This window comes from Squalius cephalus (assembly GCF_949319135.1).
Source record: "Squalius cephalus genome assembly, chromosome: 6".
NCBI lineage: Eukaryota > Metazoa > Chordata > Actinopteri > Cypriniformes > Leuciscidae > Squalius > Squalius cephalus.
This window is the reverse complement of record NC_137127.1, coordinates 41,191,389-41,217,598: the sequence shown is the minus strand read 5'-3', so window position 1 is coordinate 41,217,598 and position 26,210 is coordinate 41,191,389. Positions and strand designations below refer to the sequence as shown.

General features: G+C 36.7%; 1 protein-coding gene across 4 annotated transcripts in view; it reads left to right on the top strand.

Moving 5' to 3' along the window:
• The window catches only part of cntn5 (contactin 5), a 303,188-nt gene that overhangs the window by 256,541 nt on the left and 20,437 nt on the right, over nucleotides 1-26,210 (top strand). For 3 of the 4 annotated variants that reach the window (XM_079874344.1, XM_079874343.1, XM_079874346.1), the window contains 6 exons: nucleotides 3,093-3,220; nucleotides 4,442-4,617; nucleotides 11,265-11,385; nucleotides 16,056-16,214; nucleotides 22,662-22,811; nucleotides 25,763-25,833. In XM_079874344.1, the coding sequence (XP_079730470.1) occupies nucleotides 3,093-3,220; nucleotides 4,442-4,617; nucleotides 11,265-11,385; nucleotides 16,056-16,214; nucleotides 22,662-22,811; nucleotides 25,763-25,833 (805 nt within the window). The remainder of the gene's footprint in view (nucleotides 1-3,092; nucleotides 3,221-4,441; nucleotides 4,618-11,264; nucleotides 11,386-16,055; nucleotides 16,215-22,661; nucleotides 22,812-25,762; nucleotides 25,834-26,210) is intronic. The other variant, XM_079874345.1, reaches the window with a different exon arrangement.

Below are 26,210 nucleotides of genomic sequence, written 5' to 3'. Positions count from 1 at the left end.
GACTCCCTTTTGTCTAGACTATTAGTTTAAGGCAGAAATTGAATTTTAATAATATGATTGCTTTGTATTCATTGTCACACATCTGCCAATCAAAGCAGAGGAAAAAATATACTAGAATATAGATGGGGAAACTATTGTTCTCCGAATCACTTGGCTATCGGAAGTGGTCACACTTTAAATTAAGGTGGCCTTGATTTGTCACGTTCAGTAACAAAGTCAGTAACAAAGACTTTACTTCGAAACACACAAGAGAACACAAGAATCAAACTCATATAACATTACCACGCAAACGCAAACGACCAGATTAAGGACTGAGGAAACGAAGGGCTTTATAAATACAGTTAACAAAGTAACTAAACGGAACACAGGTGAACATAATCATTCACTAAAGAAACTAACTAGCAAACATCACTCAGGCAAAGCAGAACAGGTAACAGAATTAAACTAAACTAAAACTGAATGAGACTGCTACATAACTACTATTTAGTAATATTAAATACCCACAAGACTTTGTATTTACTGTGTAACTGCATGTTATTCAGGAAAATTCCCACATTTATTGCTAATGATTTTGAGGTATGGTTGGGTTTAGGAGTAAGGGTAGGGTTAGTGTTAGGATTAGGGGTTAGAGTTTGTTTTGTGGTCAAGGTTTGAATTACATTTAGGGGTAAAGTCAACAATGTAACTACAGATGTTAATTAAATGCAAGTACTCTTAATGTAATTACAATGCACCGACATTTACATTTTAGACATGCGCAGATATACGTAATAGAATATATCGCGATAACAAACATGCACAATATTGTTAATGTGGGCCCTTCAAAATGCAGTGAATAATTAGTGTAATTATATATTTAAGTACTGAGTAATATTAAGCAACTACATGTACTTACTATAGAGTTAGGTAGGATTAGGGTTTGGTTGAGGGTTAGTTGCATCTAATTATGCATAATTCACTGTTATTACTATGGTAAGTACATGTAACATATGTAACAAGGATACTGTATAATAAAGTGTTACCATTATTTATTATGAATTATTCAGATTTTTAGAATGCATTTCAAGAATCACATCAGTCGGTTAAAATGCACAACACCGCTGTATGCTGAGTAAAAGAGACATGCACACTCTGATGGAAACAAGCCCAACATGCTTGAGCAGCATGGCGGAACAAGTGAAGGAGGCACGCTGATCGAGTCCATCAACACCCCCAAAGCTTGCACAGCCCTGTTGCTCATCCTGGGTTTGGTAACATTTGGCAGTTTTGATATACAGTATATGCTGTTTAATGTTGATGATTGCGTTATTGTGTATACTATATGCATCTGCTTACATATGTTATTGCTTGTTTCTACTTCTTCTTCGCCTGTGTTTTGATCAGGAGATTCAGTACTCTTTCAGAAGATGCGTAGTAGCGCCCCCTACCGCATAACAGTGAAAACACAGAAATGGTAGGGAAGTTTTGTCTCATAAATGACGGACAATTCTGTATAGCGGGGAAAGAGTTAAAAAGGTTGTTGATTCTTATGAAAAGGCCTGAAGTAAAAGTTTGATGATGGAAAAAGATGATTTTTTTTTAGATCATTCACTTTGTGACTCTTCAGGTGATGGCTTTCTGAGGGCTATAATAAAGCCGAGACCCTGTTGCTCATGTGCTGAAGTTTTCAAGTAGTTTCTGTAGAGGGAGACTTTTTAGTCATTTTTTTTACAAAAAAATCTCTCCATTGTGTTTCCCTGGACCCCAGACAAGAAATGACTTCTCTCTTTGTCTGTAGTTAATTCATTATATGAGGGCAGCACAGAGGTGCTCTCTGAAACTTCTCTCAGAACAGTGAATGAGAGCAAGCGATAAGATAAAAGCAAGACTCTCGTTATCTCAGTTAAATTGAATTTGCCTTCTTGCTCTCTCTTGGTTTCTGAAAGAATGAAATGTCATTAGGAGTATATCTCATCTTGACTTCCACTCAAATTAACAGTATTCCGATTAAGACCGTTTGACGTGCCATATACTTGGTCAAGCATATTAATCATCAGGGCATTCTGTCCTTACCAACACCAGCTTTTACATCTTCTAATTGTTATAATTAATGGCCCTTTCATTGCTTTGAACAGTTAATTGGCTAATGTCTTTTGATAGCCATCAACGTACTAATCCTCAGATAATATCAGGCAATTAACATTTTAAATGACTCTATTGACAGCACCATCTTTAAATCTAGATGTTAAAATAACAATGAAGGACAAGACTTGCTCATAAAATGTAAGTAGGATGACCTTTTATCAGTTAATTTTTAGTTCAGCCAAAGAGTCTGCTTTTTTAATTAACCAGAATCTTGAGCATTTTGTAGACTTTATTTGTTTATAATCTTTATATGTTTGTGTTTCTCGTGACATATTTACAATTACATTCAGAACTTCAGAATACTAAAATCTATGGTAATAGGCTACCTTGGTTTGTTGATATACAATGGCCCAAAAAAGTATAGTATGATACTTAAGGCACAAATATAAAAAAATATAAATATACTATAAGTGAACTGAACACTTAATAACTATATATATATATATATATATATATATATATATATATATATTAGTTATTAAGTGTTCAGTTCACTTAACAAATTTTAGTAAACCCGTTGTCTTAAAGATTATAGTAAAGTAAGTAAATAAATGTAATGCTTAATTGAAAAGATTAAGCTATGTGAACTGTGAAGGTCATTTAATTTTTTTTTTTTTTTTTTTTTTTTTTAAGTTAAGTCAACTGATCACTTTTTACAAGCAGTTTGTTTGCAATACATTTTGTTCAAAATAGTTTTTGGGGGCACTCTCTACTATGGTACTGAATTGTTACCATATTTACATGGTACTGTGAGGTACTGTGATACCATGGTGCTAAAAATTTGGTAATACAGTGGTACTTTTGGTATATTTCATTAGATATTTTGAAATAAATGTTATATTTTCACTTCAGCTACATGCTGATTAGTTTTTGTAACCATTACACTTATTTTAGGCTTATTTGTTTATTTCACCTTAAAGATGTGGGTAAATATTTCCTCTGGCAAATGAATTCTCCATTTTTAACAGGATCATGCTGCTTCGGAACAACACCCTCCGCATCATTAACTCTAGCCGCTCGGATGAGGGAAGCTACGTGTGCCGTGCGGAAAACCAGTTTGGATCAGCAGAGCTGACGACCGTGCTTCTGGTGAAAGGTAAGAGACCCTCATCAACCCCCAGCCTAGCCTCAGCCCGTGGTTAACCACAAGAGCAAACAGACCGTCTGACTGAGCCGGATGGAAGAATAGTTCAGCTTATCAGGCGTGAAGATGTTTGTTTTGCTCGCTCAAGAATCTACTCACAAGAGCATCTACTGTCTCCTAGGAGCTATTATTGAGGTGGTTGTTCTTTACCAAGAAAACAGATAATAACTGGGAGGCATGGGACAGATTGTCTTGATTTTATCACTGTTGGCGTATGGAAGTATTTGTTGAAGGAAACCCTAGAGATACAATGTTACGTTATGGTCAGAATCATTATTTCATAACCTATTATAAGGCTGTTCAGTGAGCCTGAGGTAGATCGCTCTCAGAAATAACAGACAATGTAAAAGGTATAAGGTGCGATCACATTAGCGAAATTCTGCGGACTAAAGAGTTCCATTGTCCATGGTAAATGGTGTAAGGGCCTGCTCACATCAAGAATGATAATTGTAATGATAACTATATTAGTGTTATAGTATATATACTATATAGTAGTTGCTAACGACCCAAGGTTTTTAAGTGTAATTATAATTTTTTTCTGCACAACAATAATGAATCTTTGATGACTGAATAAGTGCAATTTACTTTTATTCCACAAGGTGGCAATGATCGGTACACAATGATGAAGTGACGTTTCACTCATATTTACCGCAGACAGAAGCAAAAGAATAGGAAGTATCATCAGCAAAACTTGAAATGGCTCAGCGATTTACTGTGGAGCAAGTACTGAACGCAATCAAATATTAGTGTCACTGTCACTTGATGGTGGATATGATAAAGAAGCTGTCAGAGATCAAAATATTGATTTTGAAGATGTTTAAAATGATAGTTTTGAGAATATGTTTGAGATCGTGAATATGAGCCAGATGCTGAATGTACTGGGAAATGAGCTCTGACGAGAAAATTAAAGATGGTATAAAACATCTGCTCAAACTGAACCCTTCCAAGCTCCAAAATGTAACAAAATATGCTCTAATATCATTTTATCAATTCAATTACTCTAATATCAATTACTATAATATCAGGAGAGTTTTATGTTATCATGACAGGCAGAGATCCATCTGTGTTAGTGTTAGTGTTAGTGACTGTTCAGAGTTTCTATCATAGCTGCAGATGTTCTTCAGTGTCATATGGTTGTTTTGTTCTGATGACAGAATGACGTTGATGTTTCAGAGCCCATGAGGGTGGAGTTGAGCCCCATCCGGGTGGAGGTGACGGTGGGAGAGAGTGTGGTGCTCAGCTGTAAAGTCACTCACGACCCCTCGCTGGACGTGTCATTCCTCTGGCTGCTCAACACCCAACCGCTCAACACCCAGCAGGAGGGCAGTCACTTTGAGTACATTCAAACAGTAAGTGGATTCACCACAGATGTGTCACTGTGTACTTGTGCTGATGCTGTAGGTGACCGTCTCGGTTACTGATATAACCCTTGTTCCCTGAAGGAGGGAACTGAGACGTTATGTCGATAGTGACGTGTTGGTGGCCAATCTTGGATCCCATTACGTCAGTATCGACGTAACGTCGAATGTGACTGACTAACACCTGTTTGGTGTTTTGTGGATAGTAATATTACTTACACTGTGTTATTGTTGCAAGATTATACAATATATCAGTTATTATTGGTGTGTGGCCTATTGGTATCAGTCAGTATTAATATTTTGTAAATTGTTGGCATGGACATGATTTGGTCAGAGCAGCTAATATTAAAAAGATGTAAAAATCAAATAATAAACCTTTTTTTCTTCTGATATTTCAGTGGCGTGTTGGTCAATAATGGCTTTATTTATTTATTTGCAAATATATGTTTTTAAATATATCTGGCTGATTTTAAAGGAACACTCCACCGTTTTTTTTTTTTTTTTTAAATAGGGCTTATTCACCGTCTTTCCTACATTTAGATAGGTGGGCAAACGCATTTTTGTCTCAGTGCATGCATTGTTTTAGTTTGGCAGCGCCGCCAATAGCTTAGCTTAGCATAATGAATGGAATCCTTTGTTGCCAGCTAGCAGGTCATGAGTAAAAGTGATCAGAAAAAAACAAAAAAAAGAAACGAATTACTTCTTGTGGTGTTGCGTGATATCTCTGCGCCCAAGTAGCAGTGCTTCGCCTGTGCTTCACCTCAGTATAGTCCCAAGTCAATATCTGCCTAGGAAATCGCCTAGTCTTAATCTGCATTGCTATTTGTACTCGGTGTGAATACGCAGGCCACAAGAAGTAATTCGTTTTTTTTTTGTTTTTTTTTATCACTTTTACTCTCGACATGCTAGCTGGCAACAAAGGATTCCATTCATTATGCTAAGCTAATCTAGCGGCGGCGCTGCCAAACTAAAACAATGCATGCATTGAGACAAAAATGCATTTGCCCACCTATCTAAATGTAGGAAAGACGGTGAATAAGCCCCATTTCAAAAAACGGTGGAGTGTTCCTTTAATAGAAGATAATATTTAAACCTGTGATGGCAAGTGAAACTACAGGCTTTAGTTTAAGTTTACAAATCATGTACTATGGTAAAAGTGTTTTGAGGTAATTTCATAGTATTGTGCAAGGAAAAATGCATACATAAGTCTTTATTTATTGATAATCTGCCCTTGTAATCATAATTTGTGTGAAAATGAATGAAAGTTGTTGGAGTTTTACTGCCAGTACTGGTCATTTTAGCTGGAAATGGCCGTAAATTGTTTGTATAGGTATGTTTTTGTTCAAGTGTAGGTAAAGACACATTTTTCTAATTAGCTTATGTTGCATATTTTGGTTGTATATTAGCTGTCAGTATTAGTATTTTGTCCATTATTGGCATATACATAATTTGGCTAATATTGGAAGGAGGAAATATTACAGCTTTTTTTCAATTGAAACTAAACTTTTTTTCTATCACCTCTCAATATCAGCATTTTGATTTGAACTTAGTTTGGTTGATATTTGCGGCTGCAAATATCAACTTTAATTAAAACAGTGAACTCTTTTTCATAAATCATCAATATGTATGGTATATCACTAGCAATTAACGATTTTTAAATTATTGGCATCAAGAGTGGCGCAGTATACCGGTATTGGCGATAACCGTGATCATATTATTAATTCTACAAATATGATAATATTGTAAATAATCCAATCTGGTTGACACACCAACATGGTGACAAACTCTCTCTCCGCTTCCCTACGCTCGTATTTTGAATGTCATTAATTGAATGTCATTAATGCCAAAAAAAGAGGAAACACAAAATAAACAGTTAAAAAATAATTTTCAAGTATGTATCCGCTCACATGGTTTTTGAAAACAGTATCATAACTCTATCTTCAATCTGTTGCTCCTGAACAGATGGAGTCTCAGTTACTTATTTTAGAGATGCCACATTGCACCAAATCCTGCTTTAACTGGAGTGAGAATCAATCCAGTGAAAGGTCAGCTAGGACCGTATGTCATCATGATGAAAGACCCGCTGTGAATCACACCATTATGTTTATCAGAGTCTCAGAGGAGCAGCAGCTCCACATACTCTCGAGAACACTCCCTGATTACAGCGCATCAACAGGCTTTCTGCCACCACAAAATCATCGAATGAAGTGATTTCACATGCACAGGCGTCTGTTGTGCTTTGGATTGCTTTGAATTTAGTATTACTATTATTTGTTTAACCACATCTGTGAGAGAAGCAACTGATGAAGAATTGTTTTGTTTTGTTTTACTTTTGAATAGGCAAAAATGTTGTGTTTTATATAATGTGACCATGGACCACAAACCCAGTCACATGGGTCAATTTTATGAAATTGAGATGTATACATCACCTGAAAACTGCATAAATAAGCTTTCCATTGATGTATGGTTTGTTAGGATATGACAATATTTGCCCGAGATACAACGATTTGAAAATCTGGAATCTGAGGGTGCAAAAAAAGCGAAACATTGAGAAAATCGCCTGTAAAGTTGTCCATTTATGTTCGCGATTTTGCTGCGTTCACTCACAAAATTATAATAATATTATTATATATATTATATATTATTATATTATATAATATTTACGGTAGAAAATTTACAAAATATCTTCATGGAACATGATCTTTACTTAATATCCTAATGATTTTTGGCATAAAATAAAAATCGATCATTTTGTCCCATACAGTGTATTGTTGGCTATTGCCACTATTGCGACTTATGACTGGTTTTGTGGTCCAGGGTCACAATTATACAGTATTTATTTATTTATTTATTTATATATTAATTATATAAATGCACTACTAGTCAAAAGTTTGGAATAATAAAGATGTTTTTATGTTTTTGAAAGAAGTCTCAAATTTTATTACAATTTAAAACAACTTTTTTTATATATATATTTTAAAATGTATTCCTGTGATGGCAAAGCAGATTTTTTTTTTTTTCAGGATTCTTTAAATAAATAGAAAGTTCAAAATACCATCATTTGTTTGTAATAGAAATCTTTTGTAACATTATAAATGGATTAACTGTCACTTTTGATCAATTTAATGTGCCCTCGCTGAATAAAAGTATGGAGATAAAAAAAAGTTATGGAGTATATCTTAGAGCCAGACTTTTGAATGGTAGTATTTCACTGTTTCCACAAAAAAAAAAGTTAAGCAGCAACATTTTCAACATTGGAGCAAACTCCATATTTTCTAATGGTGTTCATTGGGTTGTCAAACTCACTAATAGGATTCTGGACAGCTAGTCAACCCTTCCTTGAGAACATTCAGCAATTTGATTGGCTGGCTTTGATAACAACATAAACTACATAAAGTCATGAAGTCACCTCATCTCACGCATGCATTCATGTAACACCTAATACGTACTGATCACTGCACATCTCCAGCTCCAGCTGACACAATTAAGTTCAAACCATCTTGTGTCCTCTCAGTATCAGATTATAGGCATATTTCAGTCTTCCTTCCGGCTGACAATATCATTTAGTTCCCTTCACAGCATCACTGAGCACCAATCTGCCATGAGACTGTCACTGTTAAAAATGCACTGTGACCTGATGTGGGAAGATCCAGTACATGTGCCATGTTAGCCTGCATTTTAGAGGTGTTATATTCGATTATCCCACAATGGGTTTAATTGCTAATTGGCACAGCAGCTACAGTAACTGGGTGTTAGGGTTGTTTAGTGAGTAATTCATGTCAAATTAGCTGATTAAATCGTCCATTTATTGTTCCTTTTTGCTCTAAATTAGCCGATGCTTTCATCCAAATCAACATGCAAATGAGATTAAAACATATTTCATTCTACTTCCTAATTTTCAAATAAATTCAAATGATAATTCTTGATCCTGTTTAAATTAAGGAATTGTACAGAAAATAAACTCTGTTTAATTCTGAATGGCACACAACCTTCGCTGATAAAATAAAAAATTTGAATAGGTTAGAGTTAGTCAAGTGCATGAATGTATGGAAGCTTGTTTCCGCCACATAAAACATTTTAAAAGATAATTGCAACTTTTTATCTCATAATTGCGAGTTTACATCTCGCAGTTCTGACTTTATTTCTCAGAATTGCAAGATATAAAGTCAGAATTGCGTGTTATAATGTCACAATTGCGAGAAATAAACTTGCAATTCTGACTTTATAACACGCAATTGTGACTTTATATCATGCAATTCTGACTTTATATCTCCCAATTGCGTGCTATAAAGTCAAAATTGTGAGAAATAAACATGCAATTCTAAAGGAAAAAAGTTAGTTCTTTTCCTTACAATTGGAGTTTATTTGCGACTTTATATCCCGTAATTTTGACGTTATAACTCGCATTTGCAACTTTATATCACAGCGATGTAAACTCGCAATGGTGAGAAAAAAAAGTCAGAATTGTGAGATGTAAACTCAGAATTGTGCGATTATTTTTTTATGCTGTGACGGAAATAAGCTTCCGTATGAATGAGCTGTATAGAGGGACTCAACTGATGTTCATTCCACCATCGAGGTACATTAACAGACCTATTTGCATGACAGTCATGTAACCTGAATTATTTATTTTTGCATGTTGTTCTCATGTTGTCGCTAGCTTTTCAGTGTTAATAAATACTTTATGAGACACTTGAACCAAAGGATTTTCTCATGAACCCCAGAAAATGCCTGTTCAGCAAAAACATCCAGAGTAGGCAGAGTTTACTAGAATATTCATAGCACATTTCAATTTCAATGAAAAAGAGAGTATAAAGTTAAAAAGAGAGATAGAGAGTTTGTGGATTGTGGAGGTTATTGTCTACTATAGCTTTTTTTTTTTTTTTTTTTTTTTTTGTAATCATTAGACAGAACCAGAAATAAAGAGATATGTATTTTATTTTAATGCAGTAGGCATTTTGCACTAATATGGTACATTTTAATGTCCCATTATTTCATTTTTAATGACTCAGATGCTCAAATCTCATGTTCTTTTGTCATAGAAACTTTTAGACATGATAGACTTTTATACCGAGAAGTACTAATGCCGGTGTTTAAAGTGTTTCGAGGAAAATATCAATCACACAAATCCGCTTTTAATTTGCAATTACATTTTATTTACCCATATTTTGGGGTAAATTCTGTCCATCTGTTGTGTATAATGGCATTTAGTTAGACATTTGGCTGGTGCCCTTTAGACATTTTGTTAACTATAAATAATATTGCACCTAGATGTCAACTGAAAAAATATAAACTTTACTATGAAAGTAACTATTTTTTCATTTTGGTTGCTTATTTCAAAAATCTACTCTAGACATTCTACTAACTATAATTAACTTTGCAACTCCAGTCATTAATAGGTAATGCAGGAAGTAATGTAGGACAAATGAGTAGTAGGGTAACAAGGGGTAAAAAATGTGGTCATAAAATGCATCACAATTACTCAAGTAGTATCTAGTCACTCATGGTCTAAATATGGGTTAACCCTAACCTAACCCTAACCCTAACTACTAGTTCTTGAAAAGTGACTAGGTAACACTTGAGTATTTAGGGATGCATTTTATGACTACGTTCAGAGTAAAAAAAGACAATCGCTCACATTTCAGACTGAGGTTAATGATGTGATAAGTAATTAATTGGTAATTCTTTATAATTTATCATAGTTAGTTATTAGTTTTTAATGAGGGCACTTTTGATTAGGTAATATGGGACTAGCTAATATTAGTAAAACCATATTAGTTTATAGTAGTATCTGAAGTGTTCATAATATACTACTCATTTGTCCTGCCAAAACCAAAAATAGTTTTTGTCTTCTGTTGGGATGCACGATATATTGGCCACCATATTAGTATCGGCCGATATATGTTCATTTTTAATGTTATCGTTATCGGCCCAATAAGAAAGTTTGGCCAATATATTAAAGCAGATAAATAATGTATTATTTCCTTCTGCTGAGACACTTCAGACGCGCACTGTTCGCCATGATGGTTTTGAATTGCTTGAAATATGATTGGAATCACTTTGAAAAGGATATACGCTACATCAAATTGTAATGAGAACATTATAATTGTGTGCTTGGGACATGGATTTGAATGCAAAAGTTTGGAAGTCGGCTTTCAAATGTATAAAGAATTATCGTATCGGCCAAAATTTTCCCTAGTGCATCCCTAGTTTTTTTGTATGTCAAATATAACTACAGTTTCTTTTTTTTCTGTTATATTTTTGAGGTGAGGTATCCAGAATATTCCTCAGAGGCAACACATATTCGTCGAGACAGTACATGGCAGACAGCGGCACAGCACCCAGCTGTCTGATTCATGTGCTGTAATTTTAATCAGCCCCAGTACTAAAGAGCTGCCTGTAGACCTTGAATTATTTGCAGTCTTGCCTGGGGCGTTTCTCATTTCCAGAGAAGAGCAGATTGAGGAAAGTAATGGCGTGCTCTTAAACCGAACAGGAATCTCTTAATCCACACAAGCCAATAGCGGCTAGCAGCAGCCCATTGCTCAGGTGTCAAACACTGCATGGAGGTCTATTTCTCTCTTTATCTCACTTCTCTGTTTCCCTTTGTACTTTCTATTTTTTTTCCCTCCATTTAGCAGACCTCCACAGCAGACCTGATGATCAGAAGCATCCTCCTGAAGCATGCTGGGAAATATGGCTGCCGTGCTCAGACGAGTGCGGACAGTGTACTTGCAGAAGCTGAGCTGCTAGTAAGAGGTGAGGAGAATTGCAAAGTATAAATTGCAGTTCATAATCAAAAACTGTGATTACAACATCTTTACAAACAACACGAAATCAAATCGACCCTGTTGACTTTCTGATTAAATTTCCCATTTTTATTGTGCATGATTCATGATTTATCGCTCTGCATTTTTTTTTAAAAAGAAACAGATGTTTGTTTTCGGAATATTCCATACTACAATTCTGAAATATTTTTTTTTCCGCTAAATGAGCCAAGGTTGTGTGAATATTGTACAGAACTTTTTTTATATACATAAACTATTAAACAGTTCAATCAAATCAGTATGGATAAAAGTCCCACCCTTCATTGTTACCTATCAATGAATTAGCATGTCAAAATTATGTTAAGGACAACTGTTATTGACATATGCACCCATATAATCAAGATTATATGGGTGGGGAAAAATAATACACACTCACCAGCCATTTTAATAGGTATACTTTGCTAGTACCAGGTTGGACCCCCTTTTGCCTCCAGAACTGCCTTAATTCTTTGTGGCACAGATTCAACAAGGTGCTGGAAACATGCCTCAGAGATTTTGGTCCATATTGACATGATAGCCATCACGCAGATACTGCAGATTTGCATCCATGATGTGAATCTCCTGTTCCACCACATCCTAATGGTGCTCTATGGGATTGATATTTGGTTTACTGTGGAGGCCATTTGAGTATAGTAAACTTACTTTATGATCAAAAAAACAATTGTGAGATGATTTGAACTTAGTGACATGGCGCATTATCCTGTTGGAAGTGGCTATCAGAAGATGGTACACTTTAGTCATAAAGAGATGGACATGTTCAGCAACAACACTCAGGTAGGCTGTGGTGTTTAAACAATGCTCATTTGCTACTAAGGGACCCAAATTTGGCAAGAAAATATCCCCCACACCATTAAACCACCACCACCACCAGAAGCTTGAACCGTTGATACAAGGCAGGATGGATCCGTGCTTTTATGTTGTTTACACCAAATTCTGACCCTACCATCTGAATTTCGCAACAGAAATCAGGACTTATCACACCAGGCAATGTTTTTCCAATATTCTATTGTGCAATATTGGTGAGCCCGGCAAATTGTAGCCTCAGTTTGCTGTTCTTAGCTGACAGGAGTGACACCCTGTGTGGTCTTCTGCTGCTAGTAGCTCTTCTGCTTCAAGGTTTGACTTTCAAAGATGCTCTTCTGCAGACCTCGATTGGTTATTTGAGTTACTGTTGACTTTCAGCTCAAACCAGTTTGGCCATTCTCCTCTGACCTCTTGCATCTTTATCCACAGAACTGCTGCACTGGATATTTTCTCTTTTTCAGACCGTTCTCTGTAAACCGTAGAGATGGTTGCATGTGAAAATCCCAATAGATCAGCAGTTTCTGAAATACTCAAACCAGCCCGTCTTGCATCAACAACCATGCCACGTTCAAAGTCACTTAAATCAGATTACTTCTCCATTCTGGTGCTCAATTTGAACTTCAGCAGGTCGTCTTGACCATGTCTACATGCCTAAATGCCTTGAGTTGCTGCTATGGGATTGGCTGATTAGTGCCTGGAGAGTGTAAATAAAAGATATAATATTACTCTATACTCTTCTTACCTAAAATAATTTGTTAGATTTTAAGAAATTAAAGCTGATTGCAACTACTGGATTAGAATGCCAAATATAATGTTTAAAGGATGTTAAACCTGACTAGAAATTGAAAACCACTTGATTATTATAACAATGAAGAGCTTTCATGGTCTTTCAGTAAAATGTGGTTTACAACTGGTTGTAGGGGGCAACAGGATGACTTTAAATAATAATTAAAACTTTATTAAAATGCTAAAATGTAAAAAATCCTCCATTAACTATTATTTTTATTGAAAATCATACAGAATCAAAATCTTGAATATTGCAGAATCATACAAAATAAATATGTTTGATTACTAAAATGATATCGAAACTATTTGAAAGCAGAAATACCAAAGGAAATATTTTAGCTTTGAAAATATTGTGTTGGACAAAGGTTGAGAAAAATACTTTTCTTTCCTGCTGAGGTAACCAGAGTTGCATATCAATATTAACCAATCATAGCATGACCTGCTTTCACTATCCAAACAAATCATAATGCACAAAATAAAATCTCGCCCATTATTTCCTGAATACATTTTTTGTGGAATATATTACTTCTCTCCCCACAGCTTGATGTGTACGATTCCTTCGTAAACAAACAATCATTAGCCTATCCATGCTTTAAACACTGTTGGCCTACAAAGAAACGTGTTGTCTGCCTTACCGGACCTTCAGCCACGTGCGTGTTCATGATGTTGGCCACTTCGCTTCCACATGTGCACTGCTTACACTCAGACAAGAAAACCCTTATGTGGTCAACATCCAGACTTGAAACAGAAACCCATAATACTGCTGCCATGGTGTCTCACCGTGCATATTAATATCCTCGAATGCAAAGGCTCCTTTCAGTCCATCCTTTTAACACATCCCCTTTCAAACCGCACAGAACATTGACTTTCACTGGCCGAAGCAGCTGTCAGCCTCTCTTTTACAACTCTTTCCTCTTGAGCCAGTTGCGGTTTCTGCTCACACAGATTACATTTACTGAGGAGGCTGCAGGAGCACGTATAAAAACAGAAATAAAAACATTTCACCATTCAACCATGCCTAAGAGGACTGGTGCACTACCATAATAGACACAAAGAGGAACGAGAGCAGGTTCTTTAATCAGCGTGAAATCCTTGCAGAGAGATCTGTCATACAAAATCCTTCTATGGTCTTTGCAAGTTCACTTGTTCGTTTGATTAGAGATTGAGTGAAGTTTGAATTCTACATGTGTACACATGTACAGAGTTTCTCGAAATTTGTGAATGCTAATTACACCGAGACTAACGTTTACATTTAGGGTGTGTTCACACTTGGTGGGTTTGGTTTGATTAAAATGTACTGCTCTGTCAGTGCAGTTTATTTGAATAAATTGAACGCTGCCATCTGAACCTTGGTGCGCACTAAACAAGCGGATAGAGACCCCTGAATAGGTGAGTCATAGATATCTATATCTAGGTACAATATCCATCACATGTCCAAACATAAGTCTTTAGTTTTTGAATACCTCCGTTTTAACAGTCTACACTACAATATGAAATTGGTGATTAATCCACTTTGGAGAGCATCTTCAAAAAGCTCTCATGACAAAAACGCTGTCTCAATGTGGACGGAAGACGAAAACATAGAGAAAAAGATGTGTATATAACTGCATTCAGATTAAAACATAGTCTCAGTTAGAGAATGTTAACTATTAAGGGCCTTATTTTAATGATCTAAGCGCATGGTCTAAAGCGCACGGCACAAGTGCATTTAGGGCGTGTCCTTATCCACTTTTGCTATTTTAACGACAGGAAAAATGGTCTGTGCACCCGGCGCATGGTCTAATAGGGTTGTCCCTGTTCTCTTAATGAGTAATGGGGGTGTTGTGGGCGAAACGTGCAATAAACCAATCAGAGATTATGATTTCACTTTTCTAACTTTAGTTAGTGTATAATGTTGCTGTTTGAGCATAAACAAAATCTGCAAAGTTACAACGCTCAAAGTTCAAAGCAAAGGGAGATATTTTCTTTTACAGAAATCACTTTTTAAGGACTACACCAAAAGACTGGTAGGTACTACACAAGCTTCCTCCAGGGTTAGTGACATCACAAACCCCCAAATTTACATAAACCCCGCCTCGCAACAAAGGGCTCTATATGGCTCTGCTAAGAACGAGCTGTTGAAGCTCCGCCCTCTGTGCTGGGAGCAGCAGCTCATTTGCATAGAGCCCACACACAAAATGACGCATTTTTGCTCACCCTCAAAAAAGGACAATTTTAACATGCTATAAAAAATTATCTGTGGGGTATTTTTTGCTAAAATTTCACATACACACTCTGGGGACATCAGAGACTTATTTTACATCTTGTTAAAATGGGCATTATACCACCTCTTTAACCCGCCAGTTGCACTCGCGCCATGGCAGATTTGCTATTTACACGGCGGAATTTGCAAGCGGAAAAACTGAACGCTTCTCTAGCGAGGAAACAGATCAGCTCGTGCGTGAGATTAAAGCACGCAAGCAGACCATCTACAGGACAAATTGAACGTGCGTTGTGGACCCGCCTATAGGCGCATATTACTAACGCGCTCTTTAAATAACAAAAAAATAATAATAATTGTGCCATTGATTTTAGACCAGGTTTCAGTTGGTCAGTCTATTTCAGTTGGCTCAAAATAGCAACACACCAACAATGCACCTGAACACAACACGTTTTCAGACCAGCGAAAACGAGGTAGTTGGGAGGGAGTTGGCATGGGCGCACAAATGGGCGCAAATGCATTTGCTATTTAAACAACGTGGCGCTGGACGTGAAAATGATAATTGCGTCGGGCTGAAACTGGCAAAAAAACACGTGTCGCGCCTGGCGCTGCATTGCACCAGGTGTATGATAGGGCCCTAAGTGTTCAGAAACATTGTCCAACCAATCAGTGGATAATCAAGAGGTAGACGACTATACTATTGTTAAACACTAGAATAGCTAATCATATAAGGGGAAAAAATGTGGGAAAGTCTGTCAAACGTATCTTTTATTGTAGTGTGACTGACTGAGGTTTTTTTTTCTTTCTTTCAGGCCCTCCTGGACCTCCTGGAGTGGTGATTGTAGAGGAGATCACGGATACCACTGCAACGTTGTCATGGAGCCACGGAGTTGACAACCACAGTCCAATCACCACCTACAATGTACAGGCACGTAGCCCGGTCTCTCTGGGCTGGCAAACAGTGAAAACCGGTAATCACTTCCATACACGTTAATGTCACAGTTTATGCTATGTGTGTTTAAGTGATGCAAATGATGTGATGCAATTCGAATCATAATCAAATGGTATTGTAATATACAAGTATATCTATATATTACAATTATGGACTACGATTGATCTAGCTCATTAGGTTGCATATAAAAGTTTAAGTTTTAATGGTCAGTGACTCAAGTACTTCTATATTTCTTGTTCTATAAGATCTCACTCCAAAGCGTTCAGCATATGACTGCTAACAGTGTCTCTGAATGCAGACTCAAGCTCTGGGAGTTGACTTTTCCTCCCATCTGTTTGTAAGGATGTGTGGCAAGAGCACCGTGGGGCTGTATTAAATGTCTGTTGTGCTTTTGTAAATGTCACCGGCTGAAATCTAATGGCAAATTAATTTGAAGGTCAGTAGTAGGTTACCTTTTTTTGGAAACACTTTATAATAAGTATACAGTGATACTTATAAATTATTTATAAACTATTAGTTTAAATTGAAGTCTCTACATTGTTAATACATTGTGTACAAATAGTGAGTTTGGTAGTTATTTTAAGGGTCCATAATCATGTGGTAGTTAAGCATTACCACACCAGTAGTTAATGATTAACTGAATATATATGTAGTAAAGGAATGTTAGGCATTATTTATGCGGTAGTTAAGCATGAACATACCAGAAATGGTCTTTAGTAGTACTGTATTAGTGGCAACTTAGCCATAATTATTGGCTTATTCTAGTGAATAAACTTGAACATCCCTCAATGAGTGCCATTCACATAAATAATTAATGTGAATATACTTTTCACTTTAGAACAGGGGGTCAAATTGTCTTTATTACACAATTTTAGCAATTTAGTGCTCAAACAAAGCTGTAAACCAACACTAATTAAACATAATGATTCATATTGTCATTTTAACCCGCTCCACGTCAGGTGGTTATTGTAAAGTCGAAAGTGCACGATAAATAAAGTTACTGTCTCCCTAAAGAAAGAATCGACTCTGAACCGCGTCTGAACCTCTGAACTCTGAAACGAGTTGGATTGAGGAAGCCTCAGCTGAAGTTCAGTTATGGTAATGGGCGTTTAGCTTCTGACAAGCACTGTAGCGGTAGACCAATCACAACAGACTAGATCATCTGGCCCTCGCGAAAGGAGGAATTTAGACAGACTGATTCATCCGACCAGTCATTTGAGAATCGGTGAAAAATTTGGTGATGTGCAATGTATATTATGAGATTTTTTTATTTATTTTTTTATACCTTTGATGCTTATAAACCTGTTGTAGGAGACCTCCAAAACAAAATTAGGAACTTTTAAAATAGCACAATAGGGGCACTTTAACAATGTAGAGACTACAATTCATGATATATGAATTAACTATAAACTAATAGTTATAAAGCATAACCTAACTTTCCCATCAGCTTGAATTGGTTCATAATTTATCCCAAAATCAAAAGAAAAAAATTTACACAACGAACAGGAATAACATCGTTCTACAAAATATTTGATAACATCTAGAGATATTCGTGACATGCTTTTTAAATTCACCCAATTATCCACCTCTTTTTTTAAGTAATTTGTCAGATAAATAAGACTCTCACTATATTTTTCCATCATTATCAGGAGTTAAAAGGCTTTATTTTGGGTACCCTGACAATAATACCGCTTGTAATTATCTGCCATTATCCAAAGACAACAGCTTTTTGTGTCATCTGTTCAAACATTAGCAGTCAACTTTGGATAATTGCTAAGTTTTATGCACTTTTGTAGTCTTGATAATTGTTCTTTTCCATCTGAACATTCCACACGGATGAGAGTAAGAGAGATAAGGCACAAGTAGTGTGCACACAATGCTATGTGTTGAACCTATTCAGATTAGAACAAAGGTAGAGATGAAAATGTTTACTTTATAGTGTTTAAACACTGTTACCACTTAATGTTCTTTACTGTGCCTTCCCCTAGATAAGGAGTAGGCCAAATGATGCATTCATTCAAAATATTGTCATTCATTTCCAGTAGAGATTTGAGGCAACATGAGCAGCAAAGACCGTTGGGGATGAAACAAACTAGAAGAGTTTGACTTTTGCAACTGCACAGATGTGGTGTAGAGTTCAGACAGCCCTTCAGACTAGCATACTAAATCATTTACTTCACATTCAGTTCACATTTAAGTATATTCTTTTACTACTAAACTAAATTTAATGTATTATGTTGAAATTTATATTAAATCCAATAGAAGACTTTAAAGTGTATTTTTGACCCTCTTAAGTAAGACTTTAGTACATCTGTATATGTCATTTCATAATTACTTGTCTTGTCTTTGGTTAAGATGTACTGACGAATTTACTGACAAGCATTAGTAAACTACTTTAACTGTAGCCTGGCAAGCCAGACCTACATCAAGATGTTAGGTCTGGCAACTCACCATAGACACGGCTCAATCCGAGGGGCGGGATAAACGGCTGTCTTTCAAATTCCCTCTGCACGCAATAGGACAGCGCTTCAACCAACCAGAGCGTTTTCCCAACAGCGGAGCTAACTTTAGTTCTGTGTTAGTTGATAGATTCAACTTTTGAATATGGCCGGCAAAACTACGAACACATCTTCCTTTTTTAAGAATGACTTAAGTGCCGTTCTATGCTCTTTTCTCAAAGAAAAACTTAACTCCAAGTCTTCCAGAGTCGCGGCCAAAGCCGATTCGCCAGCAGCAGCAGCCATTCTTTGTTTTCAAGTAGCTGGGAACCGTCGCAACTCTGTCGTCATTATGTTAAGCCCGCCCCGCCTACTCTATACACGATGTGATTGGCCTGACCCAATTTAGGTTTTTACAGCTCCGAAAGTCAACGGAGAGTTGCTGGACTACCCTGGCTGCAAAATAAATTTTGCTGCCACTAGAGTGCGTCCAGATTTCTAGGCTACTTTTATTGTGTAATTTCTATTGAAACTTGTGTTTCATGTTTTTATGCAATTAATAATAAATTGTAATGAATGCAATTTAGTGCATTTGAATTATATTAACTTTATATGTAGTAACACACTACAGTTACATTTTAATTAAGTACTTGTGTATGTTAGATGTGCTTTGGTATGTTAGTCAATCGCATAAAGCACAACAAACGATTAAACATTGGATTAAAATGTACTTTAAATTATTTGACATTTACAAAGTCCACTTTTTACTTAAGGGTGTCATGAAACAGTAATGAAAGTGTACTCTAAGTGCGCTGGCCTTTTATTTCATTAATATCTAAAAGTACTTTTTTTAAATATACTCAGATTAGAATACTATGCATATACTGTTTAGTACAAAATTAGTAAGTAGACATTATGCAATGATAAACATTTCTACAGTAGTATGCTACTGTTGTCACATGACCTCATCATGCTGTATGCATCCAATGAAATAAAACAACACACTAACCCACAGTGTTAAATTAACATTGAAAGCGTTTATATAATCAACACGGATTATATAAACACTGCCATCGTTAATTTAAAACTGAGAGTTAGTGTGTTGTTTTTTAACCACTAAGATGGATGGATGGACTGATAGTTTAAATAGGAAAACAGTATGTAAATAAAGGCAACCTTATGACATTTTTTAAACAGGTTTCCTGTCATTGGTCAGACAAACATATAGACCCACCCCAAAGTTACACCATTGGTCACGCCAATGTTGCTCTTCTGCACCTGTCGGGATTCTTATACAACGATGATCTTTTAAAAGCCCAGGAGCCAGTGGCAATACCAATGTTAGGGTTTTTTTTTGTTTGTTTTTTTGACATGCCAGTAAAACCGAAAATGAAAAACTCAGAGGAATTCAAGGTAAATCAAGGCATGTATGGTCAACGAGGGAGAGAAAAAATAAAATACTGAAGGAAAGAAAGTATAGAGAGGGTGAAGAAGAGAAACAGTGAGATAAGGCAGGGTAAGCCGGAGGGGGGAAGAGAGAAATTTTGCGGAGAGCATCTGGGAGTTTTTCATTTTGCTACCTCACGCCTGGAGCACGGCTCTGGTCCCACAGGTTATGTACAGCCGTTAACTGTAGACAGAAGTAAGCCCTGAGGTTTGGTCCTCAGCCAAGTGTGTGTCTGCACTGAAATGAGGTGTGTAGAATGAGGAGTGTCCTCTGGGCAAACACAATCTTGTGTCTGTTGTCTCTTATGTATTAACTAGAGCAAATCATGAGTGAAATCAAAATTACAAACTTACTTTACTAGAAGCGACGGAAACATTTCGCATGCAATTAGCAGACCTTTAGAGTGCTTTTATTGATCCAGTTAAGTACATAATTATATGTAATACTGCCAAAAAGTACTGACAAGCATTTGTTAAACTAAAATACACCATGCCTTTTGTAATTAAACTTATTTCAATATATATTTAATTACAAAAGTTGAAATTTAAAAATATATTAACTTTAAATGTAATATCCAATAATACACGTGTTAGTCAATGCATCAAAGTGTACTTATGTTAAGCATGACAAAATTATAATTAAATAATGATTTATACTTTGAAGTAAAACATTTCATTTGAATTACTACAAAGAGCACTATGAGTGTATAATATTATATTATCTGCAGGTCATTATTTGAAGTACACTACAAGTGCAGAATCAATATAATTAAGCACACTTCTTTTTTTACAAGGGCATGACCATCGATCTTAAATTTGAGTGTTTAGAGGGACAGTTTATGCATCTGTGACTGGTTCTGCTGTTGAAATTGTTCTCTATATTAGAAGTATTCCTCTTTGTTGTAGAAGTGTAAAGATTTATGCTTCGGTGATTTGATTGTTAGGTTGTTCAAAAATCAATCAATGATGTTACAAAACTAGATGTTGGCTCCGTTCCACATCTTAGTGAGCTGCCTACACAAGCAGCATTTACAGCGTCATAGATGCTCTCCAGTTGCAAAGGCTGTTCCAAAACACAGGCAGCATAATTGTTTATTCTGTCTAAATAATGAGCATGGCATGTGTTCTTAGAGAAGGCAATCCCAGAATGCATTGCATTGTGACAGACACACAGAAAACAGATGGATAGAATGTTCCAAAAGGAGTGAAATATTCCTTATAAATGTACTTTCCATTAATATGTGTTTGCGTGTGTGTGTGTGTGTGTGTGTGTGTCATGTCACCTTTATTTATATAGCACTTTTTACATCACATAGTTGCAAAGCAGCTTTACAGTGATAACAGGAAATTAATGCAACAAAGATTGTTTTGGCTGTACAGCAGCTCTAGAAGAAAGTCATTGTGCAGTTTAAGTTCAGCTTTGATTAATTTCCATTGTAAAAGTCATTAGTTATTAATTTACACGACACAATTTTCAACTGAAAGCAGAAAATATTTTATGCAGTTTATGCAGGTTTAAAAGTGCAAGTTTTTGAAAAAGATTCCGTTATCATCTCTGTGTAAACATGAATCTGTGAAAACGGTGACGACATGCACATGTGTATTATGTGTGTATTCTAGGCATGCACGTTTGAATGCGTATGTGAGCAGTCTTTTGCACAATAAAGAGTTTTTAGTCATTTTCGCGGATTCATGTGAACGGGGATCAATCATTTTCACAGGTGTGTGTGTGTTTATGCTTATTAGAGCATTGCAGTGATATTCTAGTAATGTGCTAATGTACACTGTTCCAAATAAATCACTTGTAAGACTGCATTTTGGTTGCTGTCTTTGGGGGGGCATTTACACAACACCATTTTCATCCATAAACGGAAAACATTTTATGAGCTTGGGCCGTTCATTTCCACGACAACGGTGGTTTGGGTGCCTGAAAACACATTTTTGAAAGTGCAAGTTTTTGAAAATGATCCCGCTATTGTCTCTGTGTAAACTACAAAAACACGAATCATGCGCATGCGTATTACTCGTTCAGTCTATAGGTGCGTAGTGTTTCTTTACAAAGTGATATCGCCAACTACTGGCCTGGCAGCAGAATACAGCGTTTTTTCAGTCATTTTTGGAGATCCGTGTGAACAGGGATCATTTGACGGCATTATTGTCTGCATACAAAACTTTCCAAAAACGCAAATGAAAAATGTTTTTTAGTACATCATTGTTGTGTAGAGGTCAGCTGTGTACGTAGAAAGTAGAAAACAAAGCAGTTTACTACGTTTTGGAACAGAGTTGTTGCTCTGCATGGTTAACATACAAGTATTTTAGTTCATCTCACTTAAAACCATTGAGAAAACTCAAGGAACTTTCACCCCAAAATCACTTAATCACTGCTTAATTATAGTGAAATTGTTGCATTGTCACATGTATTTCACACTTTGTATGTGCATACTGTATCTATCAGTCCACATTGCTTTGAAAAGCCTACAGTCTACAAGGATTTAGTCACAGTAGATGCTTGTGTTGGCTTGTGTTTTAAGCTGTATTGACTCCTCAAGTGTTTTGGTCCCTCTCCGCTTTGCTCTACTCAGATCCAGACCCAGTGACAGGAAGCATGGAGTCCGCCATGGCAGTGGAGCTCAACCCCTGGGTGGAGTACGAGTTTCGGGTGGTGGCCACGAACGGCATCGGCACAGGCGACCCGAGCGCCCCCTCCAGAGCGGTCCGCACTAAGGAAGCAGGTATTTGTCATTGGTTCACTCACCCGTGAATGTCACTAAGCTAAATGTCCTCTAACAGAACAGAAATCTAAATAAACGAACAGTTTTCTCTCAAGCCTAGTTTATCCTCCACTCCAGGGATCGTGTAGCTGCTTGTTGTGACACATTTTTACGACTGCCGTCACCCGTCTGAATATACAGGGTGACCCTGGTTCTGTTTTAATTGGAGGAGAAGTGGAAAATAAGCCGCTTACATGAATTTAAACAAGTTTTTGTGTTTGAGCTGAAGCAGAAAGTCACTTGTGCCCTCAGGCAAAGAGGCTGCAGAATTCTCTATTTACGGAGAACAAAACCCTCTCTTCAACATTCTTTGGTTCAAAAACATTCAGCAGGCCTGTTCGATTACGCAGCAAAAAAAAAAATTCCAATATACAAACATGATGCAAATTTTTTTGTATTGTTTAAAGCCAGTTGAATTATTGCACTGGTCATTTGGTTGTTGTTGTTTTTTTTTTTTTTTTTTTCTTCTTCTTAAAGGAATAGTTCTGTCATTATTTACTCTCACTTATGTCATCTCAAACCCATATGCTAAGCCTAAAACAAGAATTTTGAAGAATCTTCATGTAGCTCTTTTCCATACAATAACACTTCATAGTTGTTAAAGCCGTTGAGCTTCGAAAAAGACAAAACAACTCCAAAAAGCACTATAAAAGTGGTCCATGCAAGAAATCATACAAGACCTTTTTTTTAGAAAAGAAAGCAATTATAAATGATTTAGATTATTGTCTGATAATCGCTTGTTTAGATTAAAAAAGACGTCTCAAAATGTTACACCTGGTTTGACATCAATGATGCTAATACACCATTGGTTCTCATGTGTCAGGTGTAAATGTGACACAGTAATTAAAATATGCAGGATGAGTGAGGTCTGAGAGCTTCAAGGATTTTCAGGGCATGATTTTCCATGAATAGTGACATTAATTTGGGTCTGACTAGGGTTGCTAGGTCTGTGCAACAATAGTCGCCCAATGGCCAGTCAAAAATAGCCCAATGCAATTTTCTCTGTTGGGCAGCCAAATTCTCCACTGAATATTTACGTCTGACAGGTGTGCTGGGGGTAGCCTGACATCGCCATACTCAGATTCTAGTCAGAATATGAGTCTGATACTGCTCCATTGTGCTCTGATTAAGGGGCGTGTTTCAACCCAACCAGGAAAGAAAATGCCTCTGCTCTCAATTGGATAGACCTACAACCAATCAGAGCAACGGAATAAGTGACTCAACTGCACGCACATTGGAAGAAGTAGAAGAAGAAGATGAGTGTAAACGATCTTTGCCGATGTTGTTAAAAAGAATTTAAGTATACACAGAGTACTTACCAGCACGATCATAATTTTTGAGAGAAATAGTAAAGGTGAATGCATCTACAAACAAGTTCTCCGTTTAGGATTAGAATTTGACAATACGGCAAACAAATCTTATCGCAACCCAAGCGCTCTTTGGTGACGTGGATGATTACGTTACTGTTGATCATCTGTCCATCATCGTATAAAGCCCGCCCTGACAATTTGATTGGTCCGAACAGCTCTGGTTCGAGCATAGTTGCTCCACAACGGATCAAGTCCAGACCGAACTTCCCGACCTCAAATGTTGTGGGCGGGGCTAAGTTCGGCTGGCATCCAGGCTAGCGCTGGGGCTGTTGGAGTGGCGAAATCGTATGTACGAGGGTTGAAATAAACCCGAGAAAATGTTTTACCCATGGGAACAACTGAAAAGTAGCCCAGTTCCACAGGAAAACCGTGGACTTGGCAACAATGGGTCTGACCTAAACTTTGAATTGTTGTTGTATGGAAAAAAGGGCCATGTAAAGATTATTCAAATTATCTAAATTATTTCAGCCTAGGCTCCAAATAAAGTGCCTGTGACATTTCTGCAAATTGATATTATGTTGCTTCTTGCGCATTTCGTGACAATTTCAAAGTGAAATGTCCAGTGTGTCGTGCTAAAAAAAAAAGTGTATAATTTTGTCCAAAACAGATGAACGTGAATCTGGCAACGTTTTATTACGCTGGTTGTTGTACGTATTGCGGCAGTTCGGAAATGAAATGTCTGGTGAGTGGCGCCGAAAGGTTAATGCTCGGTCACGCTTGAAAGTAACGTACAAAGTTAGTAACTAAGTTAGTACCAAGAAAGTAACTAAACCCTACCCTGAACCTAAACGATAGTGTTAACAAAAGCAAAAGTGAAATAAAAAGGAAATAAATTTCCCTTTCAGACAAAAAATGTATGGGAGGAGTACTTAAATGAATCTCGCATGGTGATTTACTAAGGTTTGCGCTCGTCAATGTACTGGTGTTTGCGCCATTATTTACCGCCCAAAAAAAGAACGTCTTAGACCAGACGCTAACTGGTAGATTGCGTTGGTCATTATGAGCAAGATCTGACTGCATCTGTGTTCTTTAATTTACTTGTTGTAAATACTTTAATTCACTTTCCACTCCCATCGGCGCTGTTTTGGAATTGCGCTCTCATGCTAATTTGCCTTGTTTAGTAAATCTGCCCCTAGGTGTGTTTTTCCAATGTGCCTATGTTGTCTAATTTGCTGCCCTACAAAGGAACACCTGTATAATTATACGTTTACATGAGAGTAAATGAGAAATACATAATCCTAAAACAAAATAAATATAACTATTCCTCCTGTTTTTCCCCCTCTTTATTTATCCTTTTGTTTGTTCATGTGAATCAAGCTGTTATATGTGTTTTGTGAGTGTTTTGTACACTGTTTCTTAGCTTAATGGTTGTTGTTTTGAGAGTTACACCTATTGAGTGAATCTTCCTTATGTGTCAAAGCAGCCAAGCGTTAATTAATCATTAGCAGTCATGCAATGATTCACTCACATTTTTACACCTTTTAGCTAATAGAAAGTAAAAACTAATTGCACTATTACATTGCAGTATTTCTGTATCTGCAGTTCCGTCAGTAGCCCCTGCCAACGTGAGAGGTGGGAACGGCCGCAGGCATGAGCTGGTCATATCCTGGGAGGTAGGTTTGCACTCAGCATGCACAATGGACTCCCTACTGTGAACTATTGCTATGCTAATGAATATGGCATAAAAGACTTGCAGTTCCTGGCCAAATAGATTCACGCCGCTAATTGACTTGAGCGTTGGTAATTATATCCGGCCATAATTGCCACCATTGCAATTGCCTGTTGAAGGATTGCTACACTTACAGTCCCCTATAAGAACAGATGAATAACTTGATTCTAAATGAAATTATATGCTTTGTGGCAATGCTGCTGCGGGGGGAAAAGGATTGAGAAGTGGTGCAGGTTTAGTCCAGATCTGCTAGACATGTTTAATTCTTTGCAAGCTTTACTGTACTTTAGGAAAACTGAGTATTTGTAAATCCATATCTAT